At 43.7% G+C, this 26,100-nt stretch overlaps 1 protein-coding gene and 1 long non-coding RNA gene across 7 annotated transcripts in view; one reads left to right on the forward strand and one right to left on the reverse strand.

The window, feature by feature from the left end:
- RREB1 (ras responsive element binding protein 1) overlaps positions 1 to 26,100 on the forward strand; it is a 124,345-nt gene that overhangs the window by 19,348 nt on the left and 78,897 nt on the right. For 2 of the 6 annotated variants that reach the window (XM_064663848.1, XM_064663852.1), the window contains exon 2: positions 25,661 to 26,031. The exons of 3 other annotated variants lie outside the window; for them this stretch is intronic. In XM_064663848.1, the coding sequence (XP_064519918.1) occupies positions 26,001 to 26,031 (31 nt within the window). In that variant the 5' untranslated portion in view covers positions 25,661 to 26,000. Of the gene's footprint in view, positions 1 to 16,702; positions 16,793 to 25,660; positions 26,032 to 26,100 lie in introns of those variants that run through there. One more of the 6 variants, XM_064663855.1, reaches the window with a different exon arrangement.
- On the reverse strand, positions 11,316 to 15,050 carry LOC135418490 (uncharacterized). Its single transcript, XR_010432478.1, has 2 exons — positions 12,580 to 15,050; positions 11,316 to 12,285 (listed from the first exon to the last, which is right to left on the reverse strand). It is a non-coding gene; the product is annotated as an uncharacterized LOC135418490 (long non-coding RNA).

A 26,100-nucleotide genomic window follows, 5' to 3' on the forward strand; every position in this document is an offset into this window, starting at 1 on the left:
TACAATGGCCCATTTCCAAGAAAATTGTCTTGTTGCAAAGGAACTTGGACTGTGAAGGGTCCTTATGGCATCTGCACACTTAATACAGGCTCTATCAGTAATTACCATCAGTTAAAATAGTCCCTTTTTTTTTAGATTTTTGTGCTTATTTTTTTTATAACTGTTTGAGGGAGTAGCATGTAAAACAGGGCAGCATGTAGAAATCTAAAACTCCAGCCAAAAGACACCTTCTTTTTATGTCTGCGTGTTGCAGCTGTCTATCTATTGGCAGCAGGCAGCTTGTGTAGACTGTGAGGTTTTAGCACTGAAGTGTGGAAGAGTGAATTAAGGGGTTCTGAACTTAAAATATTCTTCTCTTCTAGGGAATTTCAGTCCTCACCATTGCTTAGTTATTTGTGTGGAGACTGTGTGTAGGGTTGTTTTCTTTCAGTAACTCCTTATATTCACAATATGGTAAACTGAGACAGGTTGGTAAATCTTCACTTTTCTCAGTTATTCTGCAGTTTAGTAATCAAATGAATTGGAGTCAGTTGCGTGAATACTCAGCTGGGAGGAAATGCAAAAAAAGAACATAGATCTCTTTTGTTATGGGAAGGAGAGGAGGAAAGAGGGGATTTCACTTTTTCACCGTGAAATAGACTTTTGTATAAGCCAAATAAATGCTTTGTCATAGAGATGTCAGCATGGGACATTTTGTTTCTGCATAAATTATGGATAGCATCATAACACCTAGGGCTTTGTTACACCTTTTAATCTCCCCTTGTTACACTTGGAAAGACAGAGGATTTTGTGAAATGAGCCAGTGTAGCAGCATCCCTCCAGCAACTCGACCCTGAGTTTTTGCATTTTGGAGGAAGCAGATGCACAGGTTCGTACCATGTAAACAAACTGACAAGGGCAAAGTGTAATAAGGCATTGTGAGACTTTCCATTAAAACCTTTTTTTTTTTTTTAAATTACTTCATGCATTCAGTTATGCAGGTGTTGTCAGAATAGAGAGTGGAAACTGTGTCCACGATGCTCTGAGAAAAAGGATTTGGGTGATCATCTCCATCTTCCTTGCAGGCTAAATCCGTGCCTTTTGCTTAGGACTTTCATTATTCCAGCCTGACCTGAGATACGGTTTTCCTTTCAGCCGAGACATTTGTGCTGCTGTAGCTGTTACATCTGTACTGGCCAGGCAGAGAAAGCCGGCACGGGCAGTTCCATGCACTGATGGTACTGCTGCCTCGCTGGCCAGGGCTGGGTTTCTTCTCTGACTTAAAAAGGTACAGCTGAAGTCGTTCAGCTTTTCTGTGCGTGGATGAAACCAGAATTTTCTCTTCATAGAAAAGGTTAAACCTTGTAAGCATGTAAGTTTTTAGTGTGCAAAAGCTGCGTGGTGGTGCTTCAGCAGGTTTCAGCTTTCTTTTTGTTGTTTTTCATAACTTTTCCCCGTAACTTTAAAGGCCTTGCTCTTCGCGAGGCTGGTATTGAAGGGAGTGGAAATCATCCCGGGGAGAGGAAAAGGACGAGCTAACCTTGGCACCTGGGGCCTGGCTATTATGTTGCACTTCCTCTGCGGGGCGGCGCGGGGCGCGGGGCCGCCGGAGTGATGTTCTCACAGCAAATGGAGGAAGTTCCTCCAGCAGCAGCAGCAGCGCTTCTGGATCTCCTCTCGCCTGGGGGATGGGGCAGGGTGGTGAAAGAGGGTTTATACAAAGCACCGACGGGAGGGGAGGAGGGGAAAAAAAAATCCCCCAACAACCGGGATCCCTCAGCTACGTGCAAAGCTCGACAAAACTTTTCGGAACTGTAAATACTTTGGGAATCCACCTTTGGGCGAAGGGTTGGGGAGCAAGGGAGTGTTTCCCCGGCGCTGCTGGCGGCAGGGAGGTACCACGGGAAGGAGCCGGGGAAGGATGGAGGAGGGCGGCCGCTCCTCTCCCTGGTTGCTGACTAAACAGTTATGTCAGCTGGCAGTCGGCGCGGCCTGGGGATTTGCGATAGAGCTCCTGGAGGGTGGGGGCGGCTGCGCGGGGGAAGGGAGGGGAAGGGCTGGCCCTGCTGCAGCCACTGCTGCTCCTGCCTCTCCGTCGCCCTCGTGGCAGGGAGGCCTGGGTGCTCTGCCCTGCGGTGTGACCCCGGGAAGTTTCTGCGGGGATGCGCCTGCGTCCGTGTTTGTTTGGACACTGCTGCGGTGCCTGGAATAGCAACCCCAGCCCGCTGGGGAGTTGTCCTGTGCGGGGAGCACGTTCTCGACGCCCTGGTACCCGTGCCTTCCTCGCCTGCTGCGTCAGAGCCCTCCGGAGCACGTGCCTATGCCAAAATTGCCAGAGCCTGTTGCTGGGGCGTGAGTGGCACGCTCCCCTCCGAACTCAGTGCTGCTTGTGGATGCTCGGTTGCTGGATGTGTTTGCCCCTGTGCCGGGCTCTGGCTGGTGCTCACAGTGACAGTGCGATGTGCAGAGCAGCAGCAAGGCTTGGGCAGTGCCCTGCCTGTGGTCTGCCGCAGGTAGAGACTGCCCCGCCTAAACATGGCCTGGCACTGTTAGGAAGTAGAAAGGGAATTCTGGCTGCTGTTCAAGTTTAATGTTTCCTTTCTTGGCCTTGGAGGCAGATGGAGGCCAGGGTAGCCCTTGAACAGAGCAGGAGGTATTTATAATGATTCTCTCAAGTCAGAAATGTTCAAATCCTATTTTTCTGTTCCTCTTGTTTTGTTTTCCATAAATCCTGTGCTATAAAGCTGGAACAGCCTTAGAACAGCTGCGGCTTTTCACCCATATGCTTCCCTCCCCTCCACCCCCTATTAGGTGTAAGTGAAGGATGGGTTGAATGTGAATCACCTCCATACCTATTTCACTTCTCCTGTCCCAGCAGTGCAAGACAGAGAAGGACCCTGTCCTGACAGGCAAAAAGGGTGTGTGTCTCAACTGTTTGAGGTCAACTGAGTTAGCCAAACACAATTTAAAAAAAAAAAAAAAAAGCTCTCTTGATGCTCCTTAAGGTACAGCCTGCTGTGTCCGAAGCCATGTTTGTGGCTGTGCTAGACTAGTTAATGTGTTAACCCGCATCTTAATGAACATTAAGGTAGACTTTTAGTAATGTTAATCTGACTCAACTGAGCTACCGTGGTTGTAAGTCATGAGTGAACCTGTCTGGTCCACATGGACAAGTTTGCTGGAGGCTTTAGTTAGTAGGACAGCACTAGTCAGTGTCTCTGATGGTCTAAAAGTGATTTGGTTTTTTTTTTTTCCTTTTTATTTTGCCAAAGCTGAGAATGCTGTGAAATAAGAGTGAAGGCTGTAGAAAAATGTTTATAATGTGATGTGGAAATACAGATCTCGCCCAAGAGCTGCTTTGTTGTACCTTTGTACTGCTCTCATCACCTCAGTGCAGTTCTCAGCTGGGTGTGTTGTGCCTGGCACTCCTTCACAGCACACCTGGGTGCCCTTTTATGCACAAGTCAAGCAGTAGCGTGATTTCATAGGGCCTTGCGATACTTTGCCAGGTGGCCTTACCGATGAGCTGGGCAGCTGGACTGCTGTCAGTTCTCAACAGCATAGGTGTCTGCAAGCCATTGTGGGAAGGTTATAAAGCACTAAAGTATCTGAGTGACACCTCAGTCTCCATTCTGCTTTAAACACTCCACTTGTGACAGGCCACAAGAGTGAGCATTTCATGGGAGTGTGTTCAAATTGATAAAACTTGAATCCTTAAATACCTAGTTTCTGCCTCTGCTTATTGTAGGTAAAAAGGCTTCTTTGGTGGTGGGGGTCTTTTTTTGAGCAGAGAAAAAAGTCTCCAGGAGTCAGGAAGCCACTCAGAAGTTACTTTTGAGCCAGATGTGCATCATCTGTATTTTAAAGCAGTCAGATTGCCCGTGGCTCTATGAAAATGGAATTATTTTGAAAAGAGAGGGGTATATAACTGTTTAAGTGCCTAGGCATATGGTCTGAAATGCTGAATAACCGCAATTCTCGCTAACTTCACAAGGAACGCTTCTGGAAACGGCTCTTGATGCACTGGGTACAAAGCACTACAAGTGCGGGTAAACAGTTCTTTAAAATATTTTGGCACACTGAGAAAACTTCAGAGAGTGCTACTTGGAAGCTGAACACTTGACTTTCTGTGGATAAGATCAGTTTAAATAGGTGTGTTTTTCTTCCTTCTGTGTGTATGAGAGAGGGGAACAGGAGGGCAAGTAAAAAAATCAGAGGAAAAGACCTCGTTGCTGACTGGGGAGACTTGTTTGACCTTCTGAGCCCTGTGCACTTGTCTGTGGTTTCCAGCCAAAGGCTCTCACTTTGAGAGCGCCTTGCTCCTCGTGCTGAACTATTTTTTGACGCACTGAATGAATGCAATATGTTAACACTCCTGTAAGTCCCAGAATTGCTTGGCTGCCCCTTGCCCTGCCTGCCTTGCACTGGCTGAAAAGGTACCATTGTTTGTTCTGCAAACAGTGGGTGATGGTTGTTTCCAAGGTGACTATGGCACTGTTGCTGCCCTCTAGTACAAAAAAATTGGCATTAAACACCTGAGAGCATCCCACTGTCACCAGAGACAGTGGGAGGGAGGGAGGAAGGAGCAGTTTGTTAGAGCTCTCTGTTCTGGATATTAGAATACAAATGGAGAAAATGCCAGTAAGCTAAGAAGGGATGATGTATACACTGAGTTTGTGCTACTAAACATTTTTCCTAAATAGTGCATGGATACAGCTATTGAAACCTGGTTGTTTCTAAGATTGTGTCTCTGCTGAGAAGAATTTATGATAAATTTAAGGTCTTTCAATCATACTTATCAACTGTTGTAGTTTGAGTTCACAGTAGTAATATTCTACTTTTTCACTTGATTGATAGTATGCTTTCAAGACTGCTCAAGCAAGGAAAGCTAGAAGGAAACACTCTACAGTTCTGCTTGGTCTGTAGATTTTCAGACCGTTTTGGAAAACAGTTATGAGGGGATAAAATATGCATTCCCCAGAAAAACAACTGCAGCAGTCAGTACTTTCATTGATTTTGTGTATTCTTGAAAGGCCTGTGGTACTCAGAACAGGGACTTCTTTTGAACTGTCTAGGTGGATGGATTAGAAGCATTTTTTCAGTCTTCTCCCTGTGCTGCCTTCCCATCTACTTATGCAGCTGTTTGGGAGGTGGTGGTGGGGAAATGAGTCTAAGAAACAAAACAAACCAACACTTCTTTTTAATTGGTCATGGATGCTGCTAGCAGAACTTTGCCTCCCCCTGCATGAGGTTTAGTACAGTTCATATGCAGGTTTCAGTAAACATTAACCACTTTTATCAGGGCTCGCAGCATGCAGAATGGTTAGCAAAGAGCATGCACTGAGAGAGAGAGAAAAAATGAACAAGTCCAAGGTCAAAAGGATGGTAGTTTTTCCCTTATTAAAATAAGGGGTGGTGAAGGTTGACAACAGTTCGTGGAAAAAGTAGGCTTGTGTGAAAAACATGGTTCTTGTCCTTAGGCTTTCGTCTGGGTGAGAGTTTGTGGGGGTACTGTGCATTTTGAATTTTTCTTCCACTCTAGTGAGATGACCAGAACACATCAGCCCTCCTCAAACTCTTGCTGACTGACAGCTTGAGCTCCTCCTGACTCAGATCAATCCAGAGCAACACTTGTTGCATCTTTATAGGGGCCTGCTCCTACCCAGCATCCACAAAGATCCCACTGACTTGAGAGTGCACAGCTAAACAGAGATCACAATTTCCTCCCTTCTGTGCCTGCAATTACACAAAGCCATCCTGGTTAGGGAGGGTGATTAAGGAACTGTGGTCTAGCATTTTGCATGTTTCTTTATTGCTTTTGAGGGGTTCAGTGCTGCTAATTTTTCCTGCAGAATGAATTCTGTAATGATTAAAAAATAGTTGATCAGCTTAGCAAGGAAAATGGGGTAATTTGTGGGTAAATTAATGAAACGGTTTTGAGGTGTGGAAAAAAAGGCATTTTGAAAAGAACATGTAACCTGCCCTAATGAAATTTGTTGAAGCATCTGATGCCACAGTTCAAATTGTAAGTTATTTTTAATTGTGCAAATCAGCATATCCTGCCCCTCCTAGCTCCATTCAAATAATACTTTGCAAAAGAAGGAAGCAGCAGCATTTGCCTGCATATTTCCTAGAAAACGGCGTCACTGAAAAGTTGTACCTCATTGGGAAAACACAGGTTTACTTAAATGATACATCAAACACAGAAGAAATACAAACCGTCTGTGGCTGGTCTGACAGTAGTTTGAGAAACACCCTCTGCTGCATGCCCCTCAAATAAGAAACGTGTGCGCACAGTTAAAAATCTCATCTTTGTGGTGACACAAATGATTCAATGCAGGAAACGAGAGGAATCTCATTCAGCAGTTAAGCATTTGTGGGGCGGGGGTGTGAGGAGGTCATGGTGTTCAACACACCCGGTTAGAAACCTTCAGGCTCCTTTCCTTACTGCATGTTATATTGATTTAAATCTGGGCTGATACTAGACACATCAGCACAAGAGGCAAATCCCATCCTGTTCGATCCACCTGGATTAGATGGGAAAGAAAAGAAAGACAAAGAGACTTTTTTGTTCGTTTTAAATTTTAACTACAGGCATTACCCATCCTACTCAAAGCCGTCCCTTGTCATGGGAGATGTAAGGCTCAGCTCTAGCATCCTGCTGGAACTGAGTGGGGTGGCTAGGCCGGTGCATGGAGGAGGGCCACCACCAGGGTTGCAGTGGTGGCCCATGTTCTTTATCCTGCAGTGGCAGCATGGTCTCAGGGCAGGCAGAAGGAGAGCTTTAGATGCAGGCTTGCAATTATAGCTTCTTGAAAGATGCCATAGTTCATCTAAATATAAAATACGGACTGTGGTTTTGGTCTGAAATATTTGTGGGATTTTACCAAACCACTACAAACAAAGTAAACAGCAGTGAAAAGTGACACATTTCAGGCAGGATTTATTTTTTATTTTTGTTTTGCAAGGTGATGTGGAGACTTGTATTCTGTGATTCGGTGTTCAAAGGAAAGACAGTTCTCAAATGGAGTGCTTCTTTTTTCATCTCTTATTCACAAACTTCCCAAAGGGCTTTATATTAAAGTATTTCAGGAGGCTAGGATGTGATTTCCTTTTTAACTCTGTTGATGTTCTCTCACGACTTCCCAGGTGTTTTTGCTACCTTCTCCAAATTTAAAACAAACAATTTCCTAATATGTCGATCATGTGTTTATTAGAAGCCTTTGTAAGGCCTGTAGAGGGAAACCAAATCGTGTGTGCCACTTGAATTCTAAAATACATTCACTTAGTACTAAGGGCAGGTTTAATGGGAGCATGTACTGAACATTAAGCATATATGTAAACTTTTGCCTTGCTTGGAAACTGACCAAGGAATAAAATCAGTTTTTAGATTGCTTTGATGCCTCTGCAAAAGCATTTGCAGTCTTGTATTTGCTTTATGTCTCCAACTGATAACCAGCACTAATGAAGTGGCTTTTTAAACAGTTTTATTGAAATTCTTTGTGCAACTGCATCGCAAACTTTCTTGCAAAAGCAATCATTTACAGTGCACAGCTGGTAAACAAAAACATTACCGTTCATTCTCCAGTCCCCCAATAGCTATTGCTCAGTTCTCACCACTGTAGCTCCTAGTGTTTATTCCTTGACTCCAGTAGAGCTGCAGGTTTTTGCTGCTCATAGCACTGAGGTGTAGGAATGGCTCTCTCTCTCTCTCTCTGGAAGAACCACTCATCCTTTTTTTTTTTGTTGTTTGTTTGGGTTTTTTTAAATCTCTTTTACTGTCAGTCTGTGGGACCACAGTTCTGTTTCCCTCTGAATCATAAAAGGCTTTTAAAGGACTGTAAGGTGCACTGGAGGTAGGAAGAATTACGTGCATCCCTTTTTTAGATTCCTTTGCAAAGGCTTCAGTGCAAGAGACAGTGCAAGACTCTGTTAAGTCTCTTTGCACACAAAGTCTTTTAATGACAATATAATGGAGGGACTCTTTCTGTCACAGCCCTTACAAAAAAATTCTGTCCTCTGTCCTTAGCTGGGCTTGCCTTTGCCAGGGAAGACAGTCTCGTTACTCCAAAACTGTCGTGGTTAGTTTTTGGCTTGGTAGAAAACTGTTATTGGGTGAGATATGAGACTTCTGTGCTGCGTAAGCGCTGGGAGGAAACAGGGTGCGTCCCCCACTGCAGCCTCGGGGCAGCCAGGAATGCTTGGGGAGACTTTTTTTTTATTTCCTATCAGTGTGCAGATGGGCCTCAATTTCTTTTGCCTCTTATGGAAACTTTCACTGACTCTCCCACTGAACTTTAGTTACAGTGTATGATTTGGGAGTTTTTTGTTTTGTTACTAAGCTCAGTGGAACAGAGCAGGTGACAGGTATTCATTAATAAGCCATGCTGCTTAGCTCCAAAAGGAGCACTTTTGCATTGACTTGTATGGGTGTCTCATGGATCTTAGGGGCAAGCCAGGTTCGGTTTCAGAGATGCATATGGCAGGTGTATTTGAGGCAAGCTGCGGTACCCAGCATTTCAGCTTCAGGAGACAGAGCTCCCTAGGCTGAGGGCAGACTGCATAGCATGCTCCCATCCTGCAGCAAGACCTGGGCATCCACAGACCCGTCTGGGCTTCCCAGTGCAGGGTGCTGACCAGATAAACTGTCCAGATGGACTACACGTAGACTACTGGCTGTGAACCGAGCATCCCCCGTGCAAGGTAGCACGGGGCTTGGAGATGTGGCTTAGTGCACAACAAAGTCACTGCTTCGCACAGCTTAAAAACCTGGATTGTTTCAGTCTTTCAGCTCTCATGGAGGGTCTTACATTCAAAGCACTAATGATTTCCTCGTTGAGACCCAGACTCTTTAAATTTTTATTAAAGGGATTGTCTGTGCTGACATTTAGCTAGCACCAGATGTTGGCTTTTAGTTACCAGTGTGGAGGTGGCATAGCTAATAAAGGCAAGGATAAGAAACTTGTGAGAAACTGACTGTCAGATGTGGCTTTGTGTACTGCAGCCTGCGTGATGTCTGTCGCTTCTTCATGGGCTAGAGTTCTACAAGAAAGCTTTTTTTCTTTCCTTCTTCTTTTTCTTCTATACTCTTGACTGGCCAAGTGTTTTCCAAGCACATGTCTTTTTCAGGTGGCCTTGCTCTTTTGTTAGAGACTAGCTAATGGAGGGAGAGTGCAAAGAGAGCTCAGTGGCAGATTTGGGTTTTTTCTCTTATATTTTGGTATTTCTTCTGAACATAGCTTTCCTGTAGATCATACTTCTCCCCCTCAACCTCTTTTGGCCATACCCTCCCTCAGAAAATGTCAGCAAGCGATTGTTTCCTTTGCAGAGCTGCAATCCCCTAGACAGAGGCTTTTCCAGTTTTATGAATGCACCATTTGTTGCTGAGGGCACAACTGTTCGATATAACTGGCTGCATCCCACTCTGCTTGGGACCAGCATGCACTACAGCCAGGCTATGCATAAACCAGATTTTTGTATTAAATGGCACCATTTTGTCCACAGCAGCAGTCTGTCTGTCTTTTGTGTGCACGCGTGTGAGACTTGCAGTTTTCAGATGCAAAATACATAAAGAACAGCAGTTTTGCAGAAATACGTGTTACTCAGTGAGCGTACCCTGCTATTTTAAGGTTTATTTTTCTTAGGGAGTTCCTGACAAGTGATATTTCTTCATTATTTTGTGTAGGCGGGCCGAGGCAAAAGCACATTTTGAAATATTTTATAAAATGGATGCATGGTATAATATTACAAATGTAGTTGTTTTGTTGAGGACATACTCAATTATAACTTAACTGAAAATATATGTAGCGCTTTGTATGTGCTCATTTATGTTTTATTGTATGTCATCAACCACATCTCCACTCCCCCTCCTTCCTTAAGTGCCACAGGGCTGGAGACTGTGTAGATATAACCACTTAAAGATGCACTGTGCTTTATATTTTTAATTATGTCTAGGAAATATCATCTGATGTCAAACCTGACACTTTCTCACTGCCGGCCCCACTTATCCCCCTTCTAAGGTCAGCACAATTTACTGTTTTCGGGAGGGCTGCTGTGCCCTCAGGATGTGTCGGGGAAAGCTGGAGAGGCTGCATCTCTTTAGTATTTCCCAGCCCAAGTTTCTACAGTGCACACACATCTGCAACTTTTGGTTCACAGTTAAAATAATGCAACACCAGCTTTCTGGCAGACCGGGAGGTGCATGAGGAGTAGGCAGATGCACAGTTGGGGGTTAGTGGGTACCATGCTGGTTGCATGCCATTTCTCTGTCATTTCCCTCTCAGTCCTGAAAAGCTGCTTTTGGAAAGTGCCATCTCTATTCTTAGTTACATATAGCAGGGATGCTGCATGAGGCTCTGGTCCCAGCAGCTGAACTGCAGCTTAGGGTTTTAGTTCATGCTGCCTGTCTCATTTGTCTCAATGCCAAGAGTTTCTCCTCAGAAGCATAGTGGGCTCCTTTCCCTATCTCTATTCTCTCATACCTGTTGAGTCCCCTCCAACAAATAAGAAATCTTCAAAGCAAGCCCATCAGTTTAGAAATTACTCAGTCGTGCTTCAGTAAAAATACTTTCTGTGCTCCATCATCATTGTGTTTAAGAAATGGGGAAAATTGGAAACCTCTGGTTTCCCCTCTTTAATGAAGGTGGTACTGATTGGAGATGAGGATTCCCCACCCCACCCTCCTTTGGGTGCCTGAACGTGTCTGGGCATTGGTCAGGCTTGCCTGAAATGTTCCTAACTCATCCACCAAAAAGAAAATATAATTAAAAAAGACAGCTGTTGCAGCCTTTCCGTGGAGGTTTCCACACACATCCCCGCCTCACCATGTTCCTTCTTATATTCACTGCCCACATAATGTTACCCACAGGATGAGGGTGGGAAGGGGAAGCTTGTTCTCTCTCATGTGACTGCAGCACAGTTAATAATTGTACCAGCCTTCAGGGGCTCGCGTGACCAAAGGGATTGATCAGATTTGTAATTGGACAGAAGTTTTTCAGGCACATCTTTGTGCCTCAGCATCCCAGCAGATTCAGAGAAGGAGCCAGATCGGCTTATGCTGAGATTGCTCATTTGTTATGAGCTGGCTAGCATATAGCACGTAGAGACAAAGGCTGCCCTGGCCTGAAAAGCCTCTAAAGAGAAACAGTATAGTAAATACATCTGTAAATCTGTGTTGAAGTTACAGACTGTGTGTGTCTCACATGCTCTTGCTCACTCGCTCTATCTCCCCCCTCCCCCCCCCTTGCTACCTTAAAAATGGGATGGCAAAATATTTTGAGAAAATGCATCAACTGCTAAACTGTTGATATGATTAAAAAAAAAAAAAGGAGTCCTCGTTCAAGCATATGTTTCCAACACTTTAATCTTTTATGGACTGCATACTTGCTGTGGGAGTGGAAGGGGATGTTGCAGGCTTACTTTCATTGTACTTGGAAGTCTTTCCCACAGCGTGAAAACTCCCCAGAAAATGTGAAACAACGGCCTGGAAACCAGGAAGTTTCTGATGCCTAGCACTTATTGCTCTGAGGGATTTGCTGTGCTCTGGAGGTCGTGGAACCATCTTTCTTCTTTGTTGGCTTCTCCAAGTTTATTTTACACATGATGGAGGGGTATGTGTGTGCTGCTGAGCTCTTCAGGGTCTTCATTTTTGTAGCATGTTTTTGCCCCTGGTTCTTTTGTTACTGTGCTCCCATGATTAGTATGTCTGCTGCTTAAAATGGCTACTGAGCCACCACCAAGTTCTTGTTGCTGGTTACTAACCGCTTAACCTCTGTCAAAAACCATCCAGCACAGCTCTGAGTTGATGCTTTTATTGCTTAACAGTTATATTTCTGATCTTTGGGCTATCCATTAAACCTGTGAATACTGTACACAGTGAAGACATAAATCTGCTGTGGTATGATGGTATGTCCTGGTGCTGTGATGGCTGCTGCTGCTCCTGCACTGTGCTCTGGTTAGATTTGTGTGGCATGCAGTCTTCTTCGTATGTGGTTTGAGGGTTATTTTTTTTTTTTTGCTTTGTTTTCTCACCCCCTTACCACTTTGTATAGTTTTGACGGTTTCTTGAGGAGTTGCTAAATGTCAAAAAGCAGCAATGAAGGTGAGAAGTCTGGCACTTGAGGGCTGATGGTCCTGGTGAGTTGATCCAGTTCCTTCCAGTAAAGAAACCATGCATCCAGTTTCAGTCTGTGATGAACTCAGTGTTTTGTTTTCTGGCGTCTCCTTCCCGTGTGCCTATGTTTGTGCTGGAGTGTGATGGAGCATGAAAGGAGTCAGAGGAGAGAAGGGGCTGCAACTTGGCTTTGGCTGCCAAAAAAACAAAAACATCGAACAACCTCGACCACAAGGAGAGTTAACCGGAACATACCACAAAACAGGTTAGGCAGGACACCGAAGCCAGGTACGAACCTTCTCCCGTGCTTTAAGGCATCTTCAGCACACCCTCCTCCCTCTGCCCTTTCAGGATTTTCCCCCCTCCTCCCCGTTGTGAAATAGTCCTGTGCCGACTGGGTTTGAACGCGGGGCAGGCGGATGGGTTGCAGCGCTGGCTCGCCTGCTGCCAGCTGTTTCTTAAGAAATAGAGGTTGCACTTGTCCGTACCCGTCATCTCGTCGCAGAGGCAGCGCAGCATGTGCCTGTGTGTGTGCCTTCCTGCCCTCCGCAGGGTTGCCTGCCGAGCAGTCCCAGCCGAAAAGTAGCGGGGGAGGAAGAGCAGCAAGGAGACAGGGAATGCTGGCGGGCGGAGCTTGGAGTGCTGATCCTCCATGTAGTTAATCATTACAGGCAGCATAACCTGTTCCTGTTTTCTAGAGGTTTCACTGGCACCCGCAGCCAGAAGCGTATGAGGAATATGTGACAGACTGCTTTCCGAGCAAGATGGTTTGCCTTGCAGCAGGAAACCCAGCATCTAATACAAGACATCGTTTCTTCTGTAACATCTTTATGCCTAATCGTTCAGTAAACATACCATATATAGTCCGATTCGTGCTTGCTCCAACACCCTGCTGCAAGGCGACTTTGCTAGTACCACACAGATTCCTTAGCTCCTGGTAACTGGCTGACAAATAGGATGTTGCCATACGTAACGTGAATATTTCACACAACTGGGGTTTTTTACACTCCTGCTCATAGTGCATAAAGCATGTGTTTCTAAACATGACAGTCTTAAGTCTAGCACTTAAAAATGAAGAGGATTATACAAAAAAAGGTGCCTTATCAAAGGATGGATCAGGTGCCACCTGCACATATTTGTTCCAGAATAAAGATTCCACTCTTTTGATAAACATCATATGAATTTTGTATTTATGAATCAATGTTTGGTGGGCTTTTTTTTTCTTTCTTTTTTTCTTCTGTCTCCACTTTAAATGCCTGCTGCCTCCTAGGTGATGGATCCTAAGCTAGGACTGCAGTTCACTGAGAACTTTCTCTTTTCATTCTAGCATTTTTTGTGAAATTTCTCCTCTTCCTCTTTCTCTGTGCCCTCCTGTTTCCCCTGGACTAGTGGGGTACTAAGCATGGCAGAGGACATGAAGAGTAGCTGTGTGGCTGGATTCACAGCTTTCCTAATCAGCTGTTACATGTGGTTTGCCTTCAGGTTTTTTATTTATTTGTTTAACATTGTCATATCACTTCAGTAACATTCTGCCTATTTCTGTGCTAGCAGAAGAGACTCAGAAGAAGGAGATGAAGCCTGCCTACCTATGCCCTACAAGGCAGGGTTTTTTTCCTTTTTGTGCTTTCTACATCTTGCCCTGTTCATTGATATGCGAGAAGACAGCACAGTGGTGTGTACCCTGGATAACCTTGCACAGAGCTTTCTGGCTGTCTGCTTGATGATGGCTGTTAGTGCCTGAGTTCAGCAGTTTAGTGACTGGCAATGTGTCCTGTACCACAGGTGGTTGCTTAATCAGAGAGGGTGTTGGTTTGGATGCAGCCTGATACAGGTAGATTTTCCTATGCTGGCTTGCTCCTTAGTTAGGTAACACTTCCAGAGGGGGAGACTTTGCCAGGGGGGAATGTTTGGGTGTTACATAAATGGACAGGACATGCATTTCTGGGACTTGTCTCTCATTGGCCTGGTCAGAGTGAATTATGTCTGACTGCTTGGCAGTTAATTGGACCATCCTTCCCATTTCCTAAGCTGATAAGCCCCTCACTGTCTGCCTCAATCAGGCTTCTTTGTTTGAGAAGTTACTAATGCCACAGAAGAACAGAATAACTACTTTCCTGTAACCAAGTGAGGTGCTCTGATCGATAAATCTATGAAGATTCACTGTATTTCTTCAGCAAAATCCTTTCACAAGGCTTACTTGTACCGTAACACCAGTAGCAGTTGGCAGGTACTGAAAAGTAGGTATAGCTGATGTATTTAATACATACCTTGTCCCTTTTTGAAAGAATGGTATTTGTGATAAAGTTATCCTGTGAACAGCTTTATTCTGGCAGATCCTAGTAGCTGTGTCGAGTACCACGGGGGTCTGTAGATGCCTGTCCATCAAGATTGGGTCTCAGAAATGGCTCTTTTTTACCACAAAACCTTCAGACGGGGACTGTCTTGATGTGTCTGGATGGTGCCTAGCTTAGAGTGGGTGTTGCCAGAAGGTGAGTAATAGATAGTGATTAATCGTCTCTGAGCTATGGATGTTTGTATGAAAAAGCACATTGCTAAAGGCTGTGCTTCAACGAGATCATCAAAATTAACCACACAAGAGACAGTAGTGTAGCATCCCAGAGGCTTAATTTTTCTGTCTCTTGACTGGTTCGTTTTGACTTTTGTGCATATACTAAATCTGATTGATGGAGAAGCATAGGTCCCTTTGTCTCCAAAATACCAGTAAATACCAATTAAATGATATCAGTATTACAGATTGCAAATGGGCTGAGTGATACAGAATCCGGGTGCACTAAAAGTAAACACCCTTTTGTTAGGTTGCTCACTAATCTTTTTAATGCAGAGGTGTGGTTAGGAACCTTACAGGTATGCATCCTTGTGTTTGTACCATTGAGTCTTTGATACAAATGCATAAGAAAGATGCAAAGGTACCAATTCCTATGTTAATTATATCTTGAAGATGAAAAGTAATTTTGTTTTACAGGAGACAGTTTATCCTTTGCAGTCAAAATATAAGAAGAGAAATATAAGAGGAAATATAATTAGATATATGTAAAGAAATATAAGTAGAAAACCTAAAGCCATAGTTTCCATTCTAAGTTTACATACTGATTTGAGCAATGCATTGTATCTATTTGATTGTACAGTTATTTCTAAAACTTTCTGAAAAGAGGGATTCATCACAAAAATCTTCTGTCTCCCTCCATCCTTCCATCTGTTTCTGGCAGCTTTCAGGACCCTAAGCACACAAAGTGGGTATTGGAGGATTTGCTCCTTGTACAAAAATTGGAAGGACTGGGCCTCTTTCTTCTTAAAAAGTTTCCAAAGTGGGGTTTGTCTTGACTTAGTCATAGAGGAATGTAAAGTATACAAAGAAAATAAATGCATATGTTGCGAGCTGACATCTGTAGGTACGCTCTGAGCTTGGGAAGGGACTACCTCTATTTTTCATTGTACCTTGGAGTTAGTGGTGTTGAGTCTTGTTATGTCTGTAGCGTTGGCAGAGGATGATGAGAGGACATAGTTGCTGTGGAGTTCAGGAGGCCGTTAGTGGCCCCTCAAACGTGGTTACGTCCGAGAGACGTAGGAACGGGTGAGCCGAACGTGGGGCCTGGTCCATAGGGTAGGATCTGCTGGAGGGGCTGTGGGAGGCAACTACCATTGGTGGCTGGATGGTGTCCGTTCCTCACGAGTGCTTGCCTGCAGTCACCAGACCCCAGGCAGGTAGCCGGCGACTTCTCCTACTGTGACTTCTCATATTAGCGTTTTATTGCCTGACAACGTTCAAGGTGATGGGCAGAGAATTTGCATTTGGATTTTAAAGTTTCTAGAAGAGTGTATGTGCTCTGTGCCTTGTCTGAACCTTATCCAGGCTGGTTACAGACCAGCCAGCAGCCACGTATTCAAAGACCTTTCTGTCTACCATGGGATCAGCAAGCCTCAGGCTTTCTGAGTGGAGGTGATGAGGAATGAGGGGGAGGAGGTGTCCGCGTCTTAAAAAAAGAGTTGAAAAGGAAAAACTGGAAAGCAAGCAGCTACTGGCTGTGAAATTCTTGGAAAGAAAGATGCTGTGTATGTAGGGGTTACTGTGATCACACCCTGCCACGCATTGGGCACACCGGTGTGGCTTAGGGTAGGCAGCGTGGGTAGGCCCCAGTGCAGTCCTGGCAACCGGGAATGGATGAGGAAGCAGGAGGCAGCCCGCCTTCCTTCAGAGAGCCAGGAAAGCATCAGGGATGGAGTTTAGGAAGTGCTCAGCCTCAAAATTAGGGCAACTTGAAGGCGAATTAACTGCTGGGCCTGTAATGATCTGCATGCTCACGTATGTGTAGGGCCTTACGCACAGAAAGGTTTGGGGTGAGTCTGGAAAGGGTCCATATTTAAGGAATGTAGTTCTTCTGGCTTCTGAGAGTTTTTTTTGTGTAGACAGTGTGGAAAATGATTACAAAAACAAGTATTGCAAGACACTTAGTGAGATGGGAAACAGGCAGTGCTAAGGCTGTGGCTCTTGTACTCGAGTGATTGTGAGAGAATGTCAGCTTTTTTCTGCTTTCTTTTCCCAAGCATTTTCTGACTTTTGAACTACCGCTAGTGGAGTTTATCCTGTGGGCTTAAAGTCAGCAACCCCAAAAATGCATTGAAAATACCTCATGACTTTTGGAATGAGGGTCTGTGACAGCAATTGGACTCCAGGAAAAAGAGGTACTCTTAATGTTTGCTGCCAGTTCCATCAGTGTCGTCTGAGATGTTACACTGTCTGCTTTCACTGTTTTGGAGCAGGGGTGACTGGGACTGACCAGACCAGTTTTTAAGGAGCTTAGTCAGCTTCCTAATTTCCAGGTGTAGTGAGAGAGTCATCAGGGACAAAAATGGAGAGAGAATGTCAGTAAGTTCCTCTTCATGAAAGGAGATGGGCTGCCAGGAGGATTTCCAGTTGGAGATCACTAGGCAGCTTTTATTATGGGCCCTGTTTTCTCTTGCATGTGGCTCTACTGAACTTTAACCATTTGTGCTGAAAAACTACGTCAGGTGTTTAGCTTCAGGCCACATTTGTTTTTGAAAGAAAAATAAGTAGTAAAAAAAATTCTTCAGCCATTTCTGAGAGTGAACCTGAGGGAAAAGTGAGTTCAGGTTTTGAATCACTTTTCATGTCTTCTCTTTTCTTATTGGAAATAGAACAAAACCCACAACAAATGTAGAATCTCTACAAAGGGGGAGAAAGTCCGACGTGTTCTTCTAGTCCTCAGAGCTGTAATGCAGGGACATTGAGATTTGGGAAGGGTGAAGCGGGTGGGAGATTGAAGTTATAGCTATCAGTTGAATAAGCTAGCTCTTATCATAGCTGATAATAGCTGGCAATGGCAATTTCTCCAGTGCATTCTGTTCTTAATGTCTGTTGCAATTTAGAGGTAAAAAGGACTGTGAATGACCCAATGAAAGCCAGGCATTATCATGTCTGTCTTACTCCAGACCAGAGTAAGTCAGTTCAGCTCTGTGAAGACTGAAGTTGGTAACCTAGTCCCACATTTTGAGGAAGCAATTTAGTAATCTTTTATACCTTTGTATTTGTCTGCTCTTTGAGGTGCAGAACACTCATGGGGAATGCACGATTGTTCCTCTTGCACTGTGATGTACAGGTGTAGGTATAGAATTTCTGGTTGAGGGGTTTGTCGATGTGAGATGAAAATGCTGTTCTCATGAATGTGCTTTGCTCTGCAGGCACTTCGGTTCCATATGGAGTAAGAGTAGCTTGAAAGTTGTCTGACAAGATTTGCACTCCGCACCAAACACTAGTAGCCTCCTAAATAAAAACAAAGGCCCAGAAGTTTGTAAATACCTGTGCATGTGATGTAAACAAACTTCCTGATTCAGGGACCACTGTTGAAGCTAATGGGTCTGTTCCATAGAATGGGCCTATTAGTATCAGTTCATTAGCAAGACTGAGGCCTTGATTTGTAATGACCCCTTAAGTGTAACTTGCAATAGCCTGCTTACTGTATCTTACTAAACTGCTGTGGGTGCAAGAGGGAAACAGATTGAGCCTGGAATAATATTTACCTTCTCTTCTAGTCAGGAGTATCTGGAGCAAAAAAAATGTGCCACACCTCTAGGATTTCCAGAGTTGGCTTTCCTGAGAAATGAAATACCCCGGATGTTGTATACACAGGGCAAAGGCATCTGCTGTATTTAAAAATATGCATATGAAAATGGAACTGGAAGTTACTGCAAAGCTGCATTTGCAGTTATCATAGCAAGGAAATTTTTAGAAACCGGACCTGAAAGACTTTACAACCGAGAGTTTCTCAGGATACTCCCTGTCATTTCTTATTTGCTTTGGTGAATTATTAAAAGAACCCCTCATTTTTGTAGTTGCAGCCAGCAATTAATAAATTACTTTCTGATTTTGTTTTGTTTATATACAATGTATATGTGTAATACATATTTTAATGTGCATTTAAAAACTGCTTTTTTGCCTGATTATGTAAGGGGAGACTGTGGAAAGAGAATTTTAAGTTCTTTAACAAAATACTTGATTGAAGTAATTTATTCATGTTAAGCACCCCAGAGCAGTATTGAATAGCTCTGTCCTCCTCTATTTTGAGGAACTCTTTAAAATGGAAGAAAAAACCCTTTTTTGTTTGTTTTCTAAGAGAGGGAAAAAATAATTTCAAAATATGTTAAACAGTTTAGTGATTCTTATTCCATTCCTTGCAGACTTCCCCCCACCCCACCCCGAGCCCAACCGCTCTTCCCTTCTGCACCTGCCCACAGAATTGTCATGCAACTAATTTTAGAGGTGGGTTTACACATTTGTTTTAAAAACACAGCAGTCTCCATCTCTGGTGATCCACCAGGTGGAAGCAGATGTGTACAATATCTGTACACGTATTTGTAAATCTGGGTTTGAGCAGAGGGAGTTTCTAAGAGGGCAGTGTGTGTGCAAAGGCAAGGGAACCCTTGGCAGTGTAATACCATCAGTAAAAAATTTGCAGTTAACCAGTAGCTGGATATGTTGGTGGTTTTTGTTCATGTGGTGGACTGGGTGACGTTGTATTAGCCAATTCTTCTAATGTATGGTTGGACGTCAGTTGCCTTGCTATTCTGAATTACAGTAGGGAGAAGGTACCAGGGAGGGCATGGGGAGAATAAGATAGGATGTGGTTTCTTAGAGGTGGATGCTCTTCTTGTGCTAACAGAAGTTTTGGTCTATTAGCCTCAAGTGTGCTTTTCTGACCTACAAACTCGTTCATAGCTTACTGGTGTCTTCCTTCTGCCCATCTTCCCATTAACCACCTGCCATCCCCGTGCCTCTCTGCTCTTGCAAAAAATGGCATCTTTGAAGTTTGGGCAATATCCCTGTAGTGTTTGGCCCTCAAAATGATTTTGCTTTGAGCACATCTTCGTCTGGAATGTGCTAAAAGTGCTTAGATTTTTATTTTGTTTGGTTAAGGGGTAGGTGGAAGGCCAGAGGGGAGTCCGAGAGGTGTCAAACAGGAAGCTTGAGGTTGAGGTAGCTCGAAGTGACCTCCTGAAAGCATCCCTTCTGGTCTGTGAGTCTGCTAAAGGCAGTCATTTGGAAAGGGGCTGCGCTATCTGGATTTACAGTGCCTGCTACATTTCATATCACAGAAATGCTGTGGCTGTGTACTGCTGCAAGTTTTTGTTGTCCTCCTACAATTTTTGTTATTGTTTCTCTCTTGATCTCTTGCACTAAAATTCATGTTACTGCCTGACAAACTGTATTCCTAATAAGTTAGGGTTTACTTATAAAGCAAATCCTGGACAGTGAGACATGTTGAATATATATTGGCTTAAATAATTCCGTTACTGACTTGTACTCTTTGAGCAGTTCTGAGCCTGTTACAGAAACAATCAGATTGCCTAAAAGTGAGGTGTTCCTTTCCAGCTATACCGGTGAAGATACTTGCATTTTAAGTCCAGAGTTGCAAAGCTGAGTCCTGTGCTTGTACTCTGTGCATGGCAGGACAAAAATAAAATGGAGGAAGAGCTGAAAGAAGCAGTTAGTAATCACTTGAAGTCCTGTGGGAGCTGAGGGTCAGAATTGCTCTGAGAATCAGTTTGGTAGAGTATATGATAATACAAGGAAATGTATTGCAATAAGGTTTTCAGGTTTTTTTGTTAGTAGCAGAAACTTTAAAAATAAAAAGAGAGAGAGAGAAAGCCTGGGAGCAGAAGTGGTCTGAAGGAAACATGACCAAGGCTAGCTTAGAATTTCAGAGAATTGATGGTTCAGGAGTGCTGCTTCACTGCATCTTCATGTGAAACTCCTTTCTGTCTTATGAAGAAGGGTGAGACAGATTACAGTCTTGTGAAATCTCACTTATTAATGCTGTTTCAAATAACGTGAAATAGTTCTGGGCCTTATGCTTTTCTTGCAGATTGAGGATTTTAAACAGGGAATGCCGGGCCTGCAGGAAAGTGACTGTAATCATAAATCCGAAAGCGGCATGTGGCCTTTCTTGTCATTTTTAACAAGCTAGAACTTTTCAGAAATCTGCCCAGGCAAACTTTTGGTCCTGCTGTGCCCCAGTGTAATAATTATAATGCAGAAACAGCTGATGGGTCACATCTCCAGGCCTGCGCAGCGTTATGACTTGCTACCTACATTCCATGTTTAGCTTTGAGTGATCAGATGGTGTAAGCAATGTGAGATAGTAGCGCCTGAGGACATGCAGCCAAGCAACAAGTCCTGTCCCTCTGCAGCTTTGGTTTCTTTTCTCTACTTATGTCCCATTCTGTCCCCTTAAGGTGATGCGTTTTACAATAAATACCACTCTCTGTAGGAGGCCAGCTGCCTGTGTGGAAGCATGTGTGCCATTCCCACTGTGCTGTATGTTAAATCCAAGGGCCCAAGGTTTGTAAATATTGTTTCTAAAGTACTTGAGGGCTCCAGGTGAGCTACGTGCTGGTGGTTCTGGAGCTGTGGTTGGTACATGTGGCACACGGTGGCAGGCTATTTCAGCATTGTTACTGATGTGACTTAATGAAGCATGAGTGGTATTGGAGGGGGTAAATTTTGTGTCTGGGGAAAAGGTCATTGACAAATGTTTACAAACAAACAAACGAGTTGAAAATTATGCTTAATTCAGCCATGTAAAGACTTAGGGAGGCAGGGAGGGAGAGGTATATTTTCGAGTTATGTTTGTTTTGTGCTTAGCACTGTGCAAAAGGTACACCCAGCTCTTGATGTAGGAAAAATTGGATAGGTAAGCAGGAAATTACTAACTCGTTGCCTGAGAGTGCTCTTACTCCCCTTGTCCAGGGGTGACATCGGAGAAATGCAGTGCAGCTATTTTAATTGTGGTAGCTTATTTTATTGTGAACTTATTTTCACTGAGGTTTATGAGAGAACTGAACTTCAGGTAGACTTTTAAATAATAGGAGTGTTTTCTGTGGCAGAGGGTTGCAAATGAGCTCTGAGCTGGAGAGAAGGGAGTGAGCAGGAGCAGGAGGGGGGAGTCTGGAGATGGAGCCGGTTGTGGGTTCATTCCACTACATCTTTTCATCTTTCCCCGGTGCTGCAGCACCGCAGGAGTAGAGTTACCAACAACATTCTTGCTCAGGTCTCTCATCCCTCACTCAAATAGAGGGTGTAATTTGACGATGTCTCAGCTCCCCCGCGTGAAGGTTGTTGATGAAACTGTGTGTATGTACATTTTTAAGTGCAAACAAAAAACAACCCAAACAAACACAGATCCCAAATCAGAACAGTACCATGATCCTGGATCACTGTGTGGTTGTTCAAACTCTAAGACTGGCACAAGGCTGGAGGGAGAACATGTGGCCAGAGCTGTGGGGTAAAGTGAGGACTGGCAGCCTGTCCTTCTGAATGACAGCCGTGGCTTACATCAGGTTAAATCAGTCTGTACACTGCGGGCTGGAGCGAGGCAGAATGGATTAAAAACAGGTTTTCACTTCTAGCCTTGAGTTTCCTGCAATTCTACATAAGCTTGTGGGAGCGCATGTATTTCTGCATCCCAGCTGCCGTGGAATATGAGAGACATTTTCTTACAGGACAAGTCTTGCAGTCAGTATTCACTGAAGTTTTCCTTTTTTGAACGGCTGTGTCCACAACTTTCACAAATAGATTGTGAATCTGGATTTTTATCTCCTCCTTCTCCATCCGTATCAGCTGTTATCAGCTGCAAACAGGTTAACAGTGAGGCCTGCTGGGCTGCTTAATGGGTGGCCTGGCGCTGCCTTTGGACTGATGCAGATCATTTCTATTGGCCAAGGTTATCTCCTCCTGACCTTGTAACCAGAACTCAGCCTCCCGGTGGCACAGTAATTGTGAAAAGGAGGACTTCTGAAAGAATTCCTAAAGGCAGGAATATCCTTTCTGGTTTTGTGAAAGCCATGTTTTGTCTTCATCACTGCTCTGAATGGGAAAGTGCCTTGATGTTGAGTTTGCAAATTCAGAGAAGGTTATATTTTAAGATTCTTGTCTTCTGAAATCCACCGTGGAGACTTTATAAATGTAGTATGGCAGGAGGCTGCTGTACCACAAGCCACTTTTGCTTCTGGGCTTTCTTGGTTGCTTGCTCATTGAGCATTGATAGCTTCCTATCTGTAGTTTTTCATACCAAAATGTCTTTTACCTTGTTTGCAGTTGGTTTGGTTTACAGGACTAAATATGTTTGCATGCTTTTGGGTTGAAGAGGGACTTCTGTTAGCTGTGCAGAAGCATGAGGATTAATAGGGGAAATGGAGAGAGAGGGAGGAGTTTGGTGGGTTTTCTTTTTTCCTGGAGGCATCAGGCTTCTGTAGTGAGAGAGAGCATAGTACATGGAACCTAAAGACCTTTAAAGTACATGCTGAAATGGATGCTGGGAAGATACAGTACAGTGCTTGGGCACAACTCCAAGGCTCCCAAGGCAAGTAATATTTAAACAAGCTGAACAGCCCCTTTCGGCGAGCAGCAGGAAATCCAGCACTGAGCTTTGTGTTGTTGCATGGTCAGCAGAAGATAAAAGCTCAGGCTATGCAGCTGGGGTTCCCTCCTATCACTGAATGGCAAACTGTTAAGGAAAGATAAAAGGACAGAAAAGAACAGGGGGTCGTCTTATTGAAAAAAGCATTCCTTCTTATTTTAAGCCATCGGAGTACTTTGAAATACAGTGAGCCTGATGTAAGTCAGAACAGCACCATCAACAGCTGTTGGGGTGTGTGGGAGCTTTTACATCAGTTGGCAGGCAAAAGGTGACTTCATCCCTCTGCTTCATCAGAGATAAATGTTTAACGTGGGTAGGGTAGTGATACACCTAAGTGCTTCACCGTGAGCCTCACAGCTGGCAGGAGCTTCCCAGATCTTTTTTTTAGGAGCAGGCATGTAATGGTGGGGCTGCTATTGACTGGGGATTTCGTTCTGAAATGCAACCAGCATTCAGCCATATATAGCCTTCCCAGGGCCTGCTTTCTGCAGCTGATCTTTGGTAAGGGACTATTTTAACAATGAGGAAGAGAATTTAAATGAATGAGATTGCTAGCTCAAGTCTTCTAATCAGTATTTGCTCTATTCCTCCCCACCGTCCCTCCTCCTTTTTTCCCCGCATCACAGCATTAGTGTCTTGGGAAAGAAAATGCTTCAGAGCATTTGTTACCAATTTAGCAGCAAGTACGTGCTCAAATTTGGGATTTCTGAGCTCTATGTGTGCCATATGTAGGCAAAACGTAGTATTTGCTAGTTCCAGTAGAAGGGAACAGACACAAATTTGCTGTTCTGCAGATAGTGTTTCTTTAATCTAATGAGACTTACATTTGTGCAGCCTTTTTGTTTTGGTAAGACGGTTAACCGTCCTCCCTAGGGTGCCTAATTGCTTATCATGAACTAATCAGTCCCCTGGGTATATGAAGGGATGAAGCACTGCCAAGATAGAGCCTGTGACTTCCCCCAGAGGTGTGATAACCCTCCCAATTACCCCACCCTTCAGGGAGCTTGCTTACTGTTATTTTGAAGACCTTGTTACTTCAGAAATTATCCATGTTTGGAGATTTTAGGAAGTCTTAGAGGAGTGTATTTGTTGAGAAACCCTTGAACTCGTCAGCTTTCGTGGGTTTTTTTTGTCAAGTCTGTATTGAATAATATTTCAAGTTTGGTGTGAAAATGCTGAACATGTTAGTACTGCCACTTCTGTTTATGAAAGTGCCTACCTTCATAGCCTTTGTGGCGTGTCAGACCCAAAGAGATGAGGAAAGGGCCAGTTTCTGTCTTCAGTTGCCAGTAACTAGGGATGGTGAAATCTGCAGAAGCTCCATTTGAAGTTCAGATGATGGGACGAGTGAAACAAATCTGGTGGTGTCTTGTTTCTGATTTTTGGTAGAATGATAGTTATGCATTACCATGTGTGAAATGAGTGGGTAGATTAAGAAAAGTTTTTCATCTTACAGTAAAAAATAATTTATTTAACTAGTGTTTTTTCTGTCTTTCTCCTCTTAGTTTCTTCTTTTAACTCGTTCAAATACGTGCTTGTCTGCTCTACAGGTTGAGATGGCCAACAATTTCTTGAATTCTTCTATTTTTCTATATTGAATGGCTGAGTTCCATGAGGCATATAAAACTTACTACAAAACAATAATGTCTGAACTGGAAGCAGAAAACAGCTCCTGCTATTTAGTTTCTGAGTGAAAACATGAGTTCTGGTGTTGAGGTTTTCTTTCTCCTTTACTTTTGCTCATGAAAATGAACATAATTTTTATGTGAAGTTTGGAGAATGGAATCTGTCATTCAGGTAGAAATATAGTTTGTTCCCTTAAAGAGTTGTAACCTAATCAGTGAATAATATCAGATTTATTTATTTTTCTCTGTGGTTCTCTTAAAACACTTAAGGTCTACTTCACCTCTGGTGGTAGAGTAGATTCTAAGTGACCTTAGCAATATCAATGTAAATATAAATATTTTCATAGTATGTACTGACTTAAAACTAAAAAAAGCAAGGTGATTTCATGCTTAGAATTAAAAGATGATGGCTGTGTCGGTGTGCATGTTTACATGACCAAGAAAATGTTAATTTGGAAGCATCACTCCTCAAAAGAAGTGTGACTTTCAGTATCGTAGGTCTGATTATGATGTTTCAGTGTTGCTTCGCTATGTGCTCCTATGTGAAAGTGATGAGTTAAGTTTCCACTGGCTGTCCTACTGCGGAAATTGAGGTGGATGCAAGTGGGCACACAGGCCACTTGATCAACTTTTTTGTTGTCATCATTCATTTTTCTCTACTTGCAACTACTCCTTTACCCAGAACTGGGTTGGACCTATGCATAGATCATACTAATTTGTTTCAAGCTAATATTTTGGTTTATTATATGTCAATATACGGGAGTCAGCAGAAGGAAATGAATTTACCTTTTCATATGTGAATTGTTTCAAGAATTGTCTGTGTCATCTGCTTGATGGCAATGTGTGAAGCACTAGCAGTGGAATTGGTTTTTTGGAAGAAGAGGGTGGTTTTGGACTAGCAGCAGACGTTTTTGGCTGGAGGAATAGCAACTTGAAACTTCACTTGCTGAAGAAACCTGTTCACAATTTGTCTGTTTTTTTTTTTTCCCCAGCGTTCCTGAAATAAACTTCCTGCAATTCTTTGCAGTGTGCAGGTGTCCAGACTCCCCTTTACTCATGGTCGCCTGTGAAACCCGTCAGGCTACTGAAGGCTGTACCTAAAATTCTGCTGGCAGTGCAGCACACAGCAGTGGCCTTGAGATAGTTACGGTGGACACCTTGTGCAGCTACAGGCTGTAGCATCCCCTCGTAGTCCGAACAACTGAGTATTGCGGTCCAGGAGTCTACACGTGTGGAGGACTGCCTGGAATAGAAAAAGGAAAGCTGCAGAGATTGTAAGCTGCTGCTTGATCCGTGTGGCTGTTGTGCCGAGGAGCATCAAAACATTGCTGGATGGATCCGACAGCTCGTTGCAAAGTAGAGGGTCAGTCTCGTTGGTTATTTGCAGTTATTAACCTTAGTGGATTTTAAATTTTTTTGTTTCCCTTGTTTT

This window comes from Pseudopipra pipra, chromosome 1, assembly GCF_036250125.1.
Source record: "Pseudopipra pipra isolate bDixPip1 chromosome 1, bDixPip1.hap1, whole genome shotgun sequence".
In the NCBI taxonomy this organism is placed as follows: domain Eukaryota; kingdom Metazoa; phylum Chordata; class Aves; order Passeriformes; family Pipridae; genus Pseudopipra; species Pseudopipra pipra.